At 36.5% G+C, this 17,970-nt stretch overlaps 1 protein-coding gene across 1 annotated transcript in view; it reads left to right on the top strand.

Annotated features, from left to right (window-relative positions):
* The window catches only part of LOC150088136 (G protein-coupled receptor 83-like), a 248,069-nt gene that overhangs the window by 166,985 nt on the left and 63,114 nt on the right, over window positions 1–17,970 (top strand). The window contains exons 2-3 of the mRNA XM_090370039.1: window positions 1,838–2,030; window positions 15,074–15,229. Of these exons, the coding sequence (XP_090226165.1) occupies window positions 1,838–2,030; window positions 15,074–15,229 (349 nt within the window). The remainder of the gene's footprint in view (window positions 1–1,837; window positions 2,031–15,073; window positions 15,230–17,970) is intronic.

Raw genomic sequence — 17,970 nt, 5'->3', positions numbered from 1 at the left:
AAACGCAGAAAGATGCTATCATCATTAAAATTAACTAAGACAAACAAACAAAAAAAAACTTATCAAATAGCTTGATAAGTTTTAAGGTTTTCATGCCCTCATTGGCAATCAGTGGGTTCTGTACATGGCTCTTCTACGTTTGAAGGCCTTCGTTGCAAAGTCCTGCATTCTGAGAAATTGTCAGGTTTCTGTAATAGTTCCAGGTGTTCATCAGAAATTCGAGTTCAGGTGACCAAGCTTAGACGGAGATCGTCGTAGAGGGCAGCACATTCAAAGAGGATGTGCCACCAAGTTTCACTGGAACCACAGATGCAGAGATCAGAAGGATGCAAGCCCAGTTCATACAATTTTCCATTCATTGTTCCATGGCCTGTGATCAAGAATGAAGTTTCTAGTGCTGGGGTGAACCATTTCTGCACAGATTTAGAGGCAGGGTAAGTAACATCCGGGAGGACTCTGCATGTGACTTCTCTAAGAACGGAAGTACCCCATAGGGTTTGCCAGATGTTTAGGAGCTCATTATAACATCTTGACTTCTCGGCTTGGGGATACATTTGCACGCTAGCAGTCCGTGGGAACATCCCCTGAGTCTATGGATGCTCTTAAAGTTATGGCTAAGGGTTTTCTTATTTACTTGGCCGACTCCTTTAATATTACCGGATAGATCCTATCTACCCCAGATGCTATTCTTATGTTCAACTTCAACAATTTCTCCTCCATTGCTCTCAGCTATTACAAAATCATTTAGCTCCATGTTAGAGTTCAATAAGCTTCTGTCCTCCATTTCCCTACAGAATTCCTCATGTGTGAATGCAGATGCAAAATACATGTTCAGTTCGTCAGCTATCTGAACAGGATCATGAACAGTCAAACCATTGATATCATGTGGATCATGCTGATTCGTCCCTTTCCTTCTAGAATTTATATAAGTAAATACTCTTTGCTATTTTTTTTTTTTTTTTGCATCCTTTGCCAAAGATTTCTCGTAATCTTCCTTCGCTTGCCTAATATTCATCCATGCATTTTTTCTTCTCTGCCATGAGTCTCATTAGTTCATTTGACATTCATTTAGGCCTAAACCTTGAACAGTATTTCTTAGTTGGTATGAAAGCCTAGTAGCTTCCAAGATTAATTCCTTGAATGCTCCTCAATTAGAATTTTCTGTTGGTAACATCATTAGTTGGTCCTACTGTTTTGAATTTAGAAACTGCTGACCTCTGTAGTCACATTTACGAAGCCCTTCTTCATTCTGAGGAAGCATCCAAGTACAAAGCCATGTTTAGTATCTTTGATGAATAAATTACGGACGTGCGACCAGTTCTTTATCATTGCTTCTTTGACTGTTTTTAATTATTCACATTTGCGCTATGATGAATAAAATTCTTAATCTTTGTAATCACATCCTTATCAAGAAGAAATTGTCCAGCTCTGGAACTTCTATTGTTGCAACCTTAGTGTGTGTGATTGACTGGTTTTGCACTTGGTTACCATTTGCATTTGTAATTCTGTGTAATTATATTCTATTTTTTTATTTTTTTTAAATTTAGCAACAAAGTGATTATAACACATTTATATATATATATATATACAAGATCATAATTTAGCATTATTTGGAATCTGAAAATCTGCTTGTTCGGTTAGGTTATGTTTCAAATGCAAGATTTGTATTCGGAAACATTTAAAATGATACACGGTAGCTGTAAATGTGTTTGCATAGCCTATGAAATAAACATGTTTAAAGAAATGAAAACTAAAACCGTCCTAAAGGACAATTTTAGTTTTTACACCTCGTAGGATTATTCAATGAATCTTTCTAAGATTTTCTTTCATTTCTCAGGTACTACGCTATAATGTATCCTTTGAGTTCCCGGTGGACAAAGTCTCGTGGACCTGTAATCGTAACACTTGTGTGGATTGCAGCTATTGGTCTTTCCAGCGTTCAGCTTGTACATGGAAGAGCAGAAAAGTTTCGCTGGGCTGGCCAAGAAATATACGACTGTAAGGAAGTGTGGGAAGAGTTTGATGGGAAGGTAACTCGACCATGTTATTACTTAAACATAGTAATATATATTGATTAGTAGCATTTCTGAAAGAAATTTTTTCTTCTGATAGTTGAACTGTCAGCATTAATATACCTCTCAGAGTTATTTAAAAATGAGTTGAGTTGGTGAGTTAAAGGTTGTTGATGTTTATACACTAGTTATGAAAATCAATATATTCTTTCTGCAGGCTTTGGCTTTTGCCAAATTTGTCTTAATCAAACACGGGTTTTGATAACGAAGAAGATTAATATTAATTTCAATACGTTCTTATACAGCTTTCATAATGAAATAAATCGACATCATGCAAAACGATATGAAAGGCGCAATGTGGGAACCATGAGAAATAAAACAACAGCCCATGTATACAAACGTTCTCTTTAATATAAGCAGCCTCAACGCATTCATTCTTTAAGAAAATTCAGTTACTACTCTCAAAAAGGAAAACAGCACGAAGTTAAATATTCCTGGAAAGGAAGACATGCTGGAATTCTAGAAACAAAATATATAGCCTTTGCAGCTAAAAGCCCAACGAGCTCCAATTTTCTAACTCATCTATCTATTTTTGGACGAAAAACTTATCATTAAGCAGCTAGTAGAAGGAAATAGCTAAAATTGGTAGGAAATAATAAACATTTGGCAGAAGGCAAATAATAAACTATCCTCCATAAAACCCGAACCAAAGCAATAAACATCTTGTCTCTCAAAATAGAAAGTGAAGAGATTGCACAGATTTTTAATGGACATCCAATACTCATTCGTATCTTCTATATCACGAGCCACCACATTTTACTAGTTGCCAATACCAGTATATTATTTATTCATTCTATGTCCACTATGTTTTAAAGAGTAGCTTTCTTTTGCTTTCGCATGTGATAGGAACTTTATCTATAAATCATATATTAGGAGTTAGATAAACATTGAATGACTATTTAATTGTATTCAAGGTTTACTGGATCCCTTCTTGGCTGTCAATGGCTGTAATTTTTATTTCTGTGCAAAAGATATAATTTTTTTGAGGCCGTTAAGCATCAAGAAATGCTCAATGAATGCAACTGGAATGCAAACAAGAAAATACAGACCTTCGAACACTACTTTGATGCTATTAGTCTTCAATTAAATGCAATGCAAACAAATCAGCTGAAATGCCAATAAGAAAAAGAAAGTTTATGCCCACATCGAATTGAGATTTCAATAGAATGATGCATATAGTCCACATTTTGATTACGCCACGGAGAAAATTTATTGATTGTTTGGTTCACCACACAATAAAATACTGGCGTCATAAATGCAAAATTTTTGTTTAAATTCATTGAGAAGTGTACAATTCATATTCACCTTTATGCATCCAAAATTTGGTACTCGGTTTCAAGCTCCAATTAAAATTTTTTCTTTGTCCTGGAATACTGGCTTTTCGAAACGTTGGCTAAACAGAATCTCTGGCAAGCCTTTTACCATCTCAATGGTTATCTTATATACTAATTTAGAAATCACGCCTTGGAGGCAAGAAGTAATATGTAAAATCCTCTTAACACTCGGGTAACAAGAAAACTAGATGCTCCTAATATTTACTACCGGATCATACGTCTTGAAACCGGACTCAGATGGCTTGTTGGAGTTCTGCGGAGTAAGCTGAGCTGACACAGTAGAACGCGACATTTTCCTCTACAAACAGTTGTTCTCTGTCAAATTACAAATGTTTAAGTCCATAAAAAGTTTGTAAACAAACATTGTTCCATTATTTTATCAAATTTTCTTACATTGATTGGGAAGTATTTTAAATTCACTGTTAAAAATCCGTTATTCAGAAGTTCACAAACAATAACTATACAAGTTCCAAGCATACATTTAACGTTATAATAATGATAGACACATTAACATCCATGTTAATCTATCTTGCCTGTCTGAAGTTTGTTAAATTATCCTTCGGAACCACCGTTGTCAAAGGCTGCCGTAAGATATCTCAAGTTAATAATACAATACAATACAATTTTATTTATCAAGAGAATTCGTTTACAATAAATGAACTTGTTAAGAAAAGTAAATTTCTTGATAACAAGTTGTAATTCTTCCTTTACAACAGTTTTGTACAAATTTGTTATCTTACAGAAAAGACTATGAAGTCACTACACATAGTATATTCCACACTGTAAACAGAGGAAGTAGTTTATCTGCATATCAGTTCTACTCTACTGTGTCATTGCGTATCAAGAATTTTCTTATTAGGAATTTTAATTTGGAGATGGGGTAACTTCTCCTGAGCCTGAAATCAATGCTAGCCAACAAGTTGTTTATTGTATTCATTGTGTGCCTATCTCCAAATCTATTTAGTATCCTAGGGTGAGGCAAAGTAATTGCTTTTGGGTTCCTTAAATTTTGTGAGACATTTCTTTGCAGATTCAACTCTTCAAAAATAGTGTTAAGATTTTTTTAAGAATAGATTTAAATTCAGTTTTTGAAGTGGATACAGTATTTTATGTTTCAACAAAAATTGCCTTCTCTTGTTCAGGTCATTCCAAGAGTTTGTCCCCATTAAAAGTTTCAGAATCCTATTCATTAAGTTGTCTATTGCCCTTATTTCTGTTTTATTTGCTCGTGCCCATATATTTACTAAATAATTGAGTTGGGAGTCCACTAATGTAATAAGGTAACATTTGTTCTAAGATTTAACTTATTCTTAATGTAGTAGAAAAAGTACACATAAAATCTCATTTTTTTTGTACAAGTTTCTTATATGCATTACCCAACTTGACTGTAGTCAATCCATAACCCAAGGTAACAATGATTTGAAACTTCTTCCACAGTTAGACATTTGCAATTCTTGAAATTCTGATCATGTAGGCAATCATTTTTGTGCAATTTGATAGAGGGTTGAATGTCCAAGGTTTGATGAGGAGGCCTTATTACCAAAAATTTTGTTTTTTAAAAGCTGAGTGCTAATTTATTATCGTGAAACCAAGTTTGTAAAGGTATTGCATCCTGTTGTAAATCATTCTCTATTTTTGTTAGGTTCTTTCCTATTGTATATAAGATTATATCATTTGCATAAATTTTTATAAAGGAGTTCTTAATTACTTCGAATATGCCATTTATATGATGTTGAACGTGATTGGCCCAGCATGTGTGCCCTGAGGTATTCCTCTCTTTACATTATAAGATTTTCCCTTTGTATTTTCTACTTCTACTGTTATTTTTCTCTTGGTTAAACAATTTGCTAAGAGTTGGTTGAGTCTTCCACTTATACCATATTTCAGTAATTTCTGTTGCAATATTGGGATATCAATTAGGTCATATGCTTTGGTCAAATCTATAAATAAAATCAATATGAAGTTATTGTTGTTTAAATGTAAGTTTAGAGAGTCTGCTAAGTTCTCTAATAATGTCTGTGTGCTCTTGCCCTTCTGATATGAGAATAGAGAGTTGTTTAACAGTCCATATTGATGCAAATATTTGCTTATATGGGAAAATATATAATTTTCTATTATCTTATTTAAAACTGACTGTATTGTTATTGTTCTGTAATTGCAAAAGTCATCAGGTGGTCCCTTTTTATATATAGGAATTATCTTAAATGAGAGTAAATTTGTAGGATAGCTTCCCGACTCTAACATCCGTGCTATTAGCTCTACCAAGAGAACAGAGAACTGTTCTTTGTTTATCTTTACCTCGGTTACTGTAATACAGTCCAGTCCATAAGATTTCTTGTTCTTTAATTGTCCTATAATTTTAAGAATCTCAGTATAATGTGGAGCTAAGACTACACAAGAGTTCATTATCTGAGGAAGCCTATCTTGTTGAGTAAAGGAATTTTGGCAATAATGTATTAAATATCTGTTGAGATCTAATACAGCTTTGGCAAACCTATTTGCAGCCTCATATTGTTTGTTTGCACCAGAAATCTGTTCTACTAGTGTTTTAATTTGGGTTCCTCTTGATTTTTCTTCCTTGTACTTAACATGTTATTTACAAATAATGCTCCATTTATCCTTTTGTGTTATCTGCTTATCAATGAAAAGATGATTGTAATAAGTGTTTTTTTGCTTTTTTATCATACCTGTCACTTTATTTCTGAGTGTTTTATAATTGTGATAATGTTCTTTCTTTGATGGACAATTTCTATACTGCCTGAAATATCTATCCCTTTGTACCATTAGTTCTTCTATTTCTTTAGTCATCCAAGGTTTCCTAAGCTTAATCCTGCTACTCCCAGTGTTTGTGTTGTTGGCTGTGTGATTAACTTTTCTCTCGGTATTAAACCTCGAATTGTTTATAATTTGTATTATCTTATTTGAAAAAACATTTACATTTGTTGTGTAAGATGCTTGATTTTGTATTAACATGTTTTCTATGTTCTGTTTCAGTTTACCTGTTGATAAATAATTTTTCTTCGCAGCATTTGTTAATTTTATATCTTCATATGGATGTTGTTTTGAATGCATATCTACTATTAGTATACATGTTCTGTGATCTGAAAGTTGATTTAATAGTATGTAGGAATTAGCGTACTTCAACTTGATATTTGTAATTAGGTGGTCCAAACAAGAGCTGACTGTTCTATTACCTTCCATCCTTTGTTGCCTAGTTATTCCTAATAATAATAATAATAATAATAATAATAACTAGGAGACTGCGCTCGCTTCTTTTTACAAAATAAAATAAAATACTTACAGAAGTTTACGACACTGTGTGTGTCTCTTCCTCAGTGATGAATTACATACGTTATATATGGAAATCAAGAATGGTACCGCGTGGTCACGCTAGATAAATAAATCGCGTGCACGAGGTTTGCTAGCATGACCACGCTTAACCAGAAACTTGTTTTACTACAGTAAAACAAGTTTCTGTTACGTATTTATTATATTACCACGTAACCCGCATACCTCTTCTCCCATTGGCTGAATAAATATCACTAGGAGAAAAATTATTTTAATGTATAGAAAGATGATACGAAATATTTGCATATTTCGCAGTCGCAACAGAATTTATTGCAACAAAGGAGTGTCCCAAGAGTTGCAGTAGCGCAGCGCAGCGCAGCGTATATGAGAACGCATGAAAGATCCTATCAGAGAACGGATAGTTAAGTAATCAGAAAGTTTTCGTCTTCAATTACAAAACAAGACACATGCCTGTCGAACCACTTGTAGAAGTGTCGGTTGTGTGTAAATAAATTACGTGGGTGTTTATGCATTATTTTTTTCGTTCAGTCCATATGTAACTCACGAAATGTACGCGAGAAGAAATACGATGTGCTGTTCGATTTCTGTGGCCCGAAAGTGTCAAGTCTGCTGAAATCAAGTGCCAGTTTATATAAATTTTGCGACGACAATGTCATGGAGACATACCAAGTGTGAGAATGCTGCCACGAGTTTAGTGTTGTATTAAAGGCTGTGCCCAGACGTCTGTTACTAATATAAAAATATGGATCTGATGACAGAAAAGCAAACGAAACAGACAGATGTTACTCATCAACGGCAAAACTATTTGGAATTTCGTACGGTTAACCTGCAACGTTTTTGACAAGGAAAGTTCATTTCTGGAAACTCTAAACTTGCAAAGAAATACACCATTTCACTAGTTTTTGGTGTTTTACTTCTTTTGCTGATATTATGTGTCTATATGGGCCGAATTTTTACTAATTAATAATATATAATAATAATTAATAATACATTTCTTATTGTTGTCGAAAAGAATTTATTAAAACAAGTATTTTACTAAAAAACGAGGCACTTATTAATATGGAAACATTAATCACCACCATATCCAAATAAGTGGAAACAGGTTCGTCGCTCGAAACAGTGATATCTAACATCTTTTTGATCAAAACAGTTATTTGTCTTGAATTTCTGGAATCTCGCTCAACGGTGAATTTTTCACAATACTGCAGATCATTAAAAAAAAGTCAAAACCACAAAACTCAAAAAGAGGCCCGAGTATAGGTTGTCCGAATGTCTAAATTTCACGCGTTGAACCTGCGAATTGATCCACTAGTATTATATTGACAGAGAACATGGCTCTTTAATCCACAAATGTTTCCACGACAGATTATCACCACTATGGTCAGGGCAATCACTAATTTATGTAAAGAATTCAATTACCATTTCATTGCATCTGTGATTAGTATTCTATTCCACAGCCTTCTATGCTGCAGTCATTTAAGCTTGCTTCCATTCGGTGCCTTCGCTGTTAGCTTAGAGGGAGGGCATCTCTGTTTCTCTTTCCCCTTGTGTTATTAAGGTTCGAGTACTGTCACCTTACTAAATTGAAAAATATTTCCACTTTAAGAAGGAAAAAAGTTGATGGGCCTTTTTAGCATTGCCGAGTCAGCCTGTTTTGTAATTGTTCGTCCTACAAAGTCGTGTTTCATCCCGAAAAAGAAACAAACTGACCAAAAAATACCCGCAATTTACAAGCAAAGCATACTAATCGCTAATTATTATAGATGCTTCAGTACTGTTTTTTTTTTTTATTTATTTATTTTGTTAGCTTAATTTCCGCCCTTTTGAAACGTTCAAATTGAAATCGTGTATTGTGGAGTAACTCATCAAAGCGTTTTCAAGTGGTGCCAGTTTAACCAATCTCAGGCTGAGATTTATAGATCTCTGGGTTTCCCTCTAGATATTTTTCATCTCAAAAGAAAACAGACTTTAATACACATTGAATTATAGACAATACAGTGGAGTTTCGTCGTCAGAGTGGTGGCATAATTTAAACAACTAAAATAGCAGCTCTCACTCAGCGTAGGACAAAATCACGTCTGTTTAATACTTGATGTCACCGGATGAAGCAACATAAAAATAATTAAAATGGCAGGATTTTTCCTATTCAATAGTGAAAACAGCATTGCTATTATCTTGAATATACTGTATAATTCTAAATACACTGGTATCCTAAAGTTATAAACTTATAAGCACAAACCATAAAATCTGATATAAAAATATATTTCTCTGGAATCTATAAAATCCATTGAGGTGGTGCACTAGTATCAAACCTAATTAAGTGAAATCTGAAAAGAAATATACTGTATATCCATTTTCACTAATCCTGATCATAATGTCATAACTTCAAAGCTGAGGGCAATCATGAATACTTCATGGATTTGATATAGAGTCAGATCACTGCGACCCCAAAGAACACGTACAATGCGCTTTGGTGCCGTTTAAATGTGACTGATCATAATGTCTTTTAATAATAAATCGCACTCTTGTACAATTGTACAAGAGAAGCCCATAGCACTTGGATGGCCCTTGAGAGTGAGAGTTCAATGTATCCTGACCTATCTCGCGAAGCATCCCAGACATGCTGAGTCAGAGTCGGTTCCACAGATCTTACTGATTATTCCTTTGAAGGAATTCCTGGATCGGCTGAGCCTTATATCGAGAACGTTATCGTCTATAAAAAATGAATGCAAGTTGTATGACACCTCCGAAAGTTTCACATAAGTCTCAAGAATCATTACCATTATCTTTGAGCTGTCAAGAAGCTTTCCCCAGGGGTGTAGACACTAGTTGGCTGTATAATTTAATGTTTCTCTGACCATCAGATTTTCGTTACGATAGTGGTCCATTAATTTGATATTAGAAGCACACTTCTCCTTCTCTCCAGATGGAGAAATGTGCTTCCAGATGGAGAAATATGTGCTTTACACCTAAAATCCATTTAAAAACAGAATCTGAACTTTTTTATAAAGGGAACTCTGGCCCATTGGTTCTAGTGACATGTTGTCTTTACCAAGTTATTCATATTTTCCTGTGTGGAGGAGGACAAGCCATGGGTCACATAGTTCCAACACACAGAGTTCTTCTTTCCCGATCAACAAAACTAAGTAAATAGAATGTTTTTCACGAATATTTTATTACAAACAGTGTCGCCGAAGCCGAATATTTGATAAAATACGCGTCCTAGCATGAAAATTCCGAGTGTCCAATAGAAATCGTTCTACCTCCTTACAGAGCCACAAATTATGCAAATTATTAATGCTTATAGAAACACGGGTTGCGACCAAATCACTTTATTCCCGTTTTTGGCATGCCCAGCGGAACAGCCACATCTCCAGTACTCAGGATGGTAAATCATCGTCGTTTAGATGATTCTTTGAGATGGCGAGCCGTTGGACGACTTGAAGCAGAGCAGTCCCAGGTGGAGGTGGTTCGTTGGCTTAATGTGTCACGCAGTGTCTTCTGGACACTATAGAAGCGGAGATAACAGAGCCCAATTGGAGGCCTCCGCCAATAGGGCAATCTCCACCCTGCAGGACTAGGCAACGCACCACCATCTAGCGATCTCCCCTACCAAGATCCAATCAATCCTCCTGAAAGGCCATCTCAATTTGAACAGACCACCACAAATCAAGATCCACAATAAAATGATCAAACTCGTAGCACAGCTAAAATGCCTCAGCGTATACCTGGATAAAACCTCTCATTTCAACCTCACCTGCTCTACATACAAAAGAAGATGAAAAGCTACACCTCATTAGTCGCAAAAATAACAATAAGGGACTGGGGGTTAAAAAGGAGAAACCTCACCCTATTTACAGAGCAGTATTTATACCAACTGTCACCTACGCTGCTGCCGTTTGGTACAGAAAAGCAATCACTACAGTCAACCAAAGGGTTGACTGTATTGGTTGCTTTTCTGACCACTGAAGCTGGACACGATACAGCGTTCCATGCTATTCACTACCACACGCGCGTGCCGCACCGTCAGAACGCATGCCTTCCAAGTCCTTGTGGGTGCCTTCCCGCTGGGCCTGGAGGTCGTCCGACGGGGCATGCTGGCAAACCTGTCAAATGGGAACGTTATTACTTTCCTAGACTATACCACAGACGTAATCAACAACCGGCCGACCGACGGAAAAAGACGACTCACCATCTACCTACAAAAGTTTTGGCAGCAAAGATGTGAGACCTCTGGAAAATGGGCAATAACCAAGTTATACTGGATGTAGGCAAAACCTTTCAGAAATCCCCACCCTGGCTATCCCCAGGCCTAAGGACCACATACCTGTTAACCGGCCATGGTGCAATTAATGAGAAACTTGCCACACTTGGGCTCACTGACGACCCACACAGTTCATGTGGACAACTGGAGACATGGGATCATCTCATGCACCATTGCTACTTCTACGTGGATCTCCGATCTATCCTGATTACAGAAATACAATTTATCCCCAGAGACCAATAGCACGACCTTCTGGACTCAGAAGAAAAATGCACAGCTTTCTCAAAATTTGCCCGAAATCTCTTTGAGAAACGCTGGACTATCCCATCGAGACAACAGCACCAACCAATGTAAAACTCAACCTAACGCAACTGCATCACGGATCGACCGGCCCCTATCCAACAACGAATGAACGACGTCATTCAGAAAAAGTATATAAACAAGCGCAATGCGCAGGGCCGAAGACATCGCACGTGACGACACTCACGAATGACTATAAGAGGAACTAAAAAGAAAACACCTATATCAAGAACAAGAACGGAATTAGAAGACAATATCCCAAGTTGAGACCTGCGTCTTAAGCATGACAAAATACCGGACTGGACCATGAATGACAGTGCAGCTACGCTGCCCAACGCCACTATTGGCGATCTGAACCAGACTCTCTTGCCTGGTTCCCATTTCAACTCCCCGTCTCCTCACCCAAGCCGTCCCCTCCTTTCGCCTGGTGAGGCATGGTCCTGCCTCACTGACTCTCTGGGGTCGCCTTCTCTATCGTTCCCATATTTCTACCTCTTTCTCCCAGTCTTCAGTCGCCCCTCCCCACTCTATCTGTATGCAGCGAACGCCCTACTCGTCCAAATTTAACTACACCCAAATTGCTTCTCGGACAAAACTTTCGGCCCCTCAAATTCTAGCGCTATCCCTGCCGCGATCGCTCCATGTTTGTGCTTTTTTTATTTTTTTTTTGTCCTAGCCACTGAAATCTCAGGAAATTAGGTGGCAGGACCTGCCAGAGTGACTATCTTAAAAAAAAAAAAAAAACTGGTGTACCTGGTCTGCCTCCACGGGGCGAAGTGCGAGCAACGTCGGGCCTCAGCAGGGGCCTGGCGGCTAAACGGCCAGAGGAACAACGGTACACAACACTACACGTAAAAACAATACCCATATACTTTTAAATCTCTGGCTTTTGCAATATTCTGTATCACAAGACACACCACACGGAGATGGGGAAACCACTGGTGCCGCTTGAACCTAAACACACTTTAAACTTCACTTTATGATATGGAAGCGGAGATGGGGGAACCCCTTTTGTCGTCAGACAACTAATACTATGGAAGCAGTTTCAGGAGACAGGAACCATTACAAGAAGAGCTGGCCAAGGTCGCCCGAGAACTACGTCAGCCAGAAGAGAGCCAGCTATCTGGCTCTCTACTAGCAAGACGGAGAAGGTCCCTACGATGTTCTGACATCAGCTGTCTCTTGAGGTTGCTGCGGCCACATGTGAAAACATCTCCAACTGGATTGTGTTAAGAAGACTCAATTCAAGTGGGACTCTACTCAAGGAAGCCGGTGGTTTGTATCCCATTAACTCCAAACTACCGCAGAGATCGTCGAAACTGGTCCCATTAACATATGACTTGGAGCTCCGACAAAAGGGTACAGTTCTGTTCTATGATGAGTCCCCTTTTAGCCTACAAACAGATTCTAGACGTTATTTCATCTGGGGACGACGAGGGATGCGGTACCAACCCTCCAACATCAGAGAAAGGTGCACTTACGATGGAGCGGTGTTTTTGTGTGGGGGCGGAATAATGATCAACTGCTAAACCCCTTTCACGTTTTGCTAGGGGTACCGTAACTGCGCAGAGGTTCCGAGAACAAACAATGGAACCATATGTGTGGCTTTTTAGTGCGGTTGGCCCAGATTTTCTTTTCATAAAATGGTGGAGGAATATCTTGAAACTGAAGATACAGCAACGACTGCCGTGGCCAGCACGATCACCAGACTGAAATTCGATCGAAGGTGTTTGAGCCGCCCATAGTCGTCGCATTGCAGGCCGACATTGCAGGCTCAGATCCGTATGTGACGAAACCTTCTTGATTAGGATGTCCTCTATTCGGGTTTCAATTTTTTTTCCCGTCACTAGTAGTTTGGCTGATTTCATGTGGTTAACCTCAAGATCTATTGATATTAAGTAATTTGAACGCATCTACCGGTATATTTCGTGATGTGTGCTTTCCTGTAAGTATGAAATTTGCTCAAAAAAAAAAAAAAAAAAACTATTACATTAGGGGTCACCCGGTAAGTTATTACATATACCCACATGTGTATTGTGTCTGCAAATTTCGTGTCTTCTCTGGTCGATTTGCCTGTTTTACTGAACGAAAAACTTTGCTATCTACACTTGAGACCGACTAACTCAGCCACTGAATGAAAAACGCCCATAAAGGTTCCTTGCATCATCGACGGGATTCGAACCCGGGCGGTGACGATACCACTGTGCTACACGCGCAGACATGAAATTTACTTATCTTTTGAGGTTATAAAGAATTTCGTATCGTGTGCGTAAGTGGTGAAGTTTGGAGATATGGGCAAGAAAGGCTCTAGCGCCGCCGCAAATATGGTCACCGATAAAACCCCCTTGGGATACAAATCTACTAACTGTGTATGATGCCCGAAGATTTTTTGGGTGACTAAGAGGTGTCAAGTTCAAATGATGTCCAGTGGTTTCCCGTCTATTTGAAAATATCTTCTGAAAATATGTAGCAGAAGAGGTATTGCCAAATTATCATAAGCAGCTTTTATATCAAGGAAGAGAATGTCAAGTTGCGCTTTACTCTTCAGTGCATGTTGAATTCGTAGCAAGGTATTCAGCAAGTTGTTGGTGGTGGGTCTTCCATTGACAGCAGTGTGCAAATAGGAAGGTCTGTGCTGGAAACAGGCTTAGCTAGATTGGATTGTATCATTTTCTCAGATATTTTTAGGAGGGTGCAGCATATGGATATTGGTCTTTAGATTTCACCGGATTCTTCAATTTGGGCATTGGTCTCATATAGCGGTTCCATATCGTCGGTGTGGTTGTCTCTTCGATGATCTAGTTAAAGATATGCAGGAGAGGGTCAAGGATAAACGTGCTACATAACTTTATGAAAAATAATGGAAACCCTTCAGGTCCCACCTGGTCTTATTCGGTAGGGTATTGATGATTTTCCTCAGGGCGTCAGTAATCCGTACAGTTTATAAGAAGAGGTGTCTCCAACTTACCCACATTCGGAAGATCAGGTTCATTTGGAGGGAGGCTCAAAGGTCTCTCGAACCCATTTCTTGAAAGTGTGTTCATTTATTTGTAAGTTTTAATGCTGGTTCTTGTAAATTCTCTTTCCATGCCGCAGTTTCTCATAGATCATTTATTTCAATGCCTTCCTTTTGGTCCTTAGGAAATGAACTCTCTCTTTCTTGTACTTTATATATTCTTCAAGACTAGAGGTCAGCTTCCATCTCCGGTGTGCCGTTTGCTTTTTGAGAACGTCTCCTTTCAAGTTAGAATTGATCCATGCCAATGTGCGGGGTGAGATCCGGACAAGCTGGGCTGCTCCAACAATAGCTACCTGCCTTAGTTTTTCTGCAAGGCAGACGGAGACTATTTCTTACCATCCCATAACTCATTAGGTGTTTAAGAATTATGGCCGCATTTATGAATTTAATGGAAAAGAGAAGGCTTTCCCTTCATCCCATTTCACGAAGTGCCTTCTGTTCTAATATTGGTCAAATTGGGTAAATGATCTGATTGCAACTTCATGGATCTAAACGACGACTTAAAATACTTTAATGGGAAAAGTAATACTTCAATCATGGTAAAAATAAAATTATTCCAGTGTACATCCAACTGGAAATATCACTGGACTTTCTCAATATTTACTTTTCTAAGAAGTTAATGTCTAAGAATTTAATACAATTGAAATGCTATTTTTCTCTCCACTGTGAACGATTTTTTAAAGTAATTATCCCGACAGAATTTTTATTTTTTTATTTTTACTCTCTCTCTGTAATTCCTACCGTAATAATAGCAAAGATATTTCTTTTCTTTCAGGTGTACACCATTGCTGTCTTCATTGTAACATTCGTTCTTCCCATGATTATTTTAACCTTTACTTATACCTGCATCGGATGGAAAATGTGGCGGCATACCTCACCAGGGAATGCGGATGTCGCAAGAGATCAGCAACAGTTATTGGCGAAAATAAAGGTAAGTTATTGACACGGCAAAATCATTCGAAGTAGGTGGGGAAATTTTTAATAATTCTTTCGGAATACGTTTTGCTGGCAATTTAGATAAGTTTTTACATCTTATGGATGTTATTTGGCCATTATAAACATAACGAGGAAGCGCAAACATATCAGAATATTTTATTTATTAATCGTTTAATTTTCAAATGAGTCTTTCCAGGGTATCTTTATCTTGAAGGTACCACAAATTTAGTAATAAGATCTGCCGACGCTATAAGTGACATGAGGACAACGAAGATTAAACTTTACAACTCCATTATTTACTTTCCTTTCATAGTTGTTGAAACATGCTTAACTTTCCTCATTCGTTATATCAGTTTTTTTTTTTTTGTGCTTATCTTATTTAGCATGCAAAGGGACCAGTGGTGCTGAAAAATTAGTTTTCGCTGTGCAGCAAACGCAAAACTAATATTCTGTTTCGCCTTCTAAGATGATTTAATGAAGTTTTCAAAGCGCAGTTAGGATGCAACGTAATAACCTTCTGGTGAGGAGCTGCAAACTTTATTTCCAAGATAATTGAGTCGCAGAGTGGATGTAATCCTATATCTCTGATAGAAAGCAATGATTACCCTTTGTAACTCCCAACAGAGATGCAATAAAGTTGCCTTGTACAGGAGTTTCCTTCTTATTCCTCATTATCAATGGAATGTGTTGCCCAACGTTTTATTAAACCGAAAACTGGAAAATGAGTCTTGATTTTTCTGTGCTTCACTTGGCAAATTTAGCCAATAAGTTTTAAAATGAATTCCAGTATGTTTTTGACTGTTGTAAGCCTAATCCATTTCTTTCTGTTTTGTATAGCAGAAAGGAAGAAGGTACTTCGAACTAGTAACCCTGGATTAAATTTTCTTTTCCCATTCTGTTAAGTCGTAAACATTAAAAATTGGACTAAACATCTTGAACCACCTGTTAAATTCCGTCAGTTGCATTAAACAAATGATGATTTCATTCAATTTATGAACATCTAAATTTATTTTATGAAATAAGTGAAATTTAATTAATTACTTTAATTTATTTCATTCTTATTAATACTCAGAAGTTGATTTAAAAGAAATAATTGTTTTCTCTATTGATGATTATTTATTGTTTGTAAAAGTAAAAACTTTTAAAGGGAAGGCAGATTGCCTATTTAAGAAAGAACTGAAGCTTCCTATCAATAATAATACTACAAAAATACAGTATAATAAAATGCAATCTTTATTTTTAATTTTAACTCGCGTATTTTTGGAAACTTGTTAAAGCAATTCAAATTTATGATGAACAAATCATTCAGCTGCATTTTATATAATTTTTAAATTGCCTTTATTCCACTTCACTTCTTCCCAAAAAGGAGAAGGTGAAGTTCATATTTTGGCAAAAAAATGATTCCACCATGAATACAGATGGTATGGATCATTTTATAATAATCAGTTTCCTGACATATTGTAAATAAGATATTTCCTCATTAATATATTAATATTTTCATTTTAAATATTGGATAAACATTCTTTATTCAGACTTTTAGACAAATGTCTGAATAATGAATGTTTATCCAAAGAATGTTTGTAGATACAAAACTACTGATGTTCAATTAACCTTTTTCTATATGCTTGTTTAAGATTATAGGATATTACAGTACTATTTGATCCCTTAAGTTAAAAGTTGTCTCTAATACTGATCAGTTTAAAAATTCTCTTTAAGTTCTTATTAATTAAAATTATAATTAATCGTTTTTGAAATATATACAGTATTTTGTTTTAAGTATCGTATGCCTTCTTCAGTATCACTGAATTTCTGTTCCGATAAATAAATAAACTTTTATTACCGAATATTTGCGTATTTAATTTATATTTCTATAATTAATTTTGAATATCTTAAATTCTGTTAACTCTTTCTTACGCAATAATTACATAATTCATTGAGGCTCTACTAAAGCGAAATAATAATTACAATAGCAATGCAATACAATATTTATTATTTTTTATTGACTAAATTACAAAAAAACTCATTAAAGATTTCAGAATCTTTATCAACAAGTTAATCTTACACTGAGTAAATATTCAAACGCAAATTTAATTATACAATTCTCAAACCCACTTCCTGAAAAAAAACGGGGGGGGGGAATTAATAACGGAGAACGATGACTTCAGAAAGAAAAGTTTATAAAACCCATGTGATTCTCTCAAAAATATACCTGTTCAGGACCACGTCTCTACTAATAAAATGATTGAATCAATTAAAAACAGAGTCGGCATCCAAACTCGTAAGACTTTCTTTTCAATTCAAGCCATGGATCAAATCTCATCTAAAACCATACTTTAAAAGAAGCAAAAATACCACAGACAGTGGCATTTTTGCTTCCTTTTAAAAGAGAAGAGCATTGTTTCAACTCAAAAAAATTGATTGAGGCGTTCAAAAATTATTTAATGTTCAGGCTCAAGCATAATAAAAGAGCAATTTCATCAAAAACAATAGCTACCTTACAGCATGATCAGGATTTCGAATGGATAAAATTCAATATGGAAACGTGCAATTTTGACATATGCACTGAAGATAGGCAAAACAGATTTAAAGAACTCAACTCTTATAAACACGCAAATAGCGTGCAACATGAAATGCTTCCTAGTCAAGCCCTGCTAATCAACCAACTTGTAAACAAGAACACAGTTCAGAAAATTATTAACCAATTACGAATTGATAGTAGTGAAGGCCTTGACGGCA

This window comes from Mastigoproctus giganteus, chromosome 3 (genome assembly GCF_048544385.1).
Source record: "Mastigoproctus giganteus isolate SK-2022 chromosome 3, ASM4854438v1, whole genome shotgun sequence".
NCBI lineage: Eukaryota > Metazoa > Arthropoda > Arachnida > Uropygi > Thelyphonidae > Mastigoproctus > Mastigoproctus giganteus.
The sequence above is the reverse complement of the archived record's forward strand: the minus strand, read 5'-3'. Positions and strand labels throughout refer to the sequence as shown.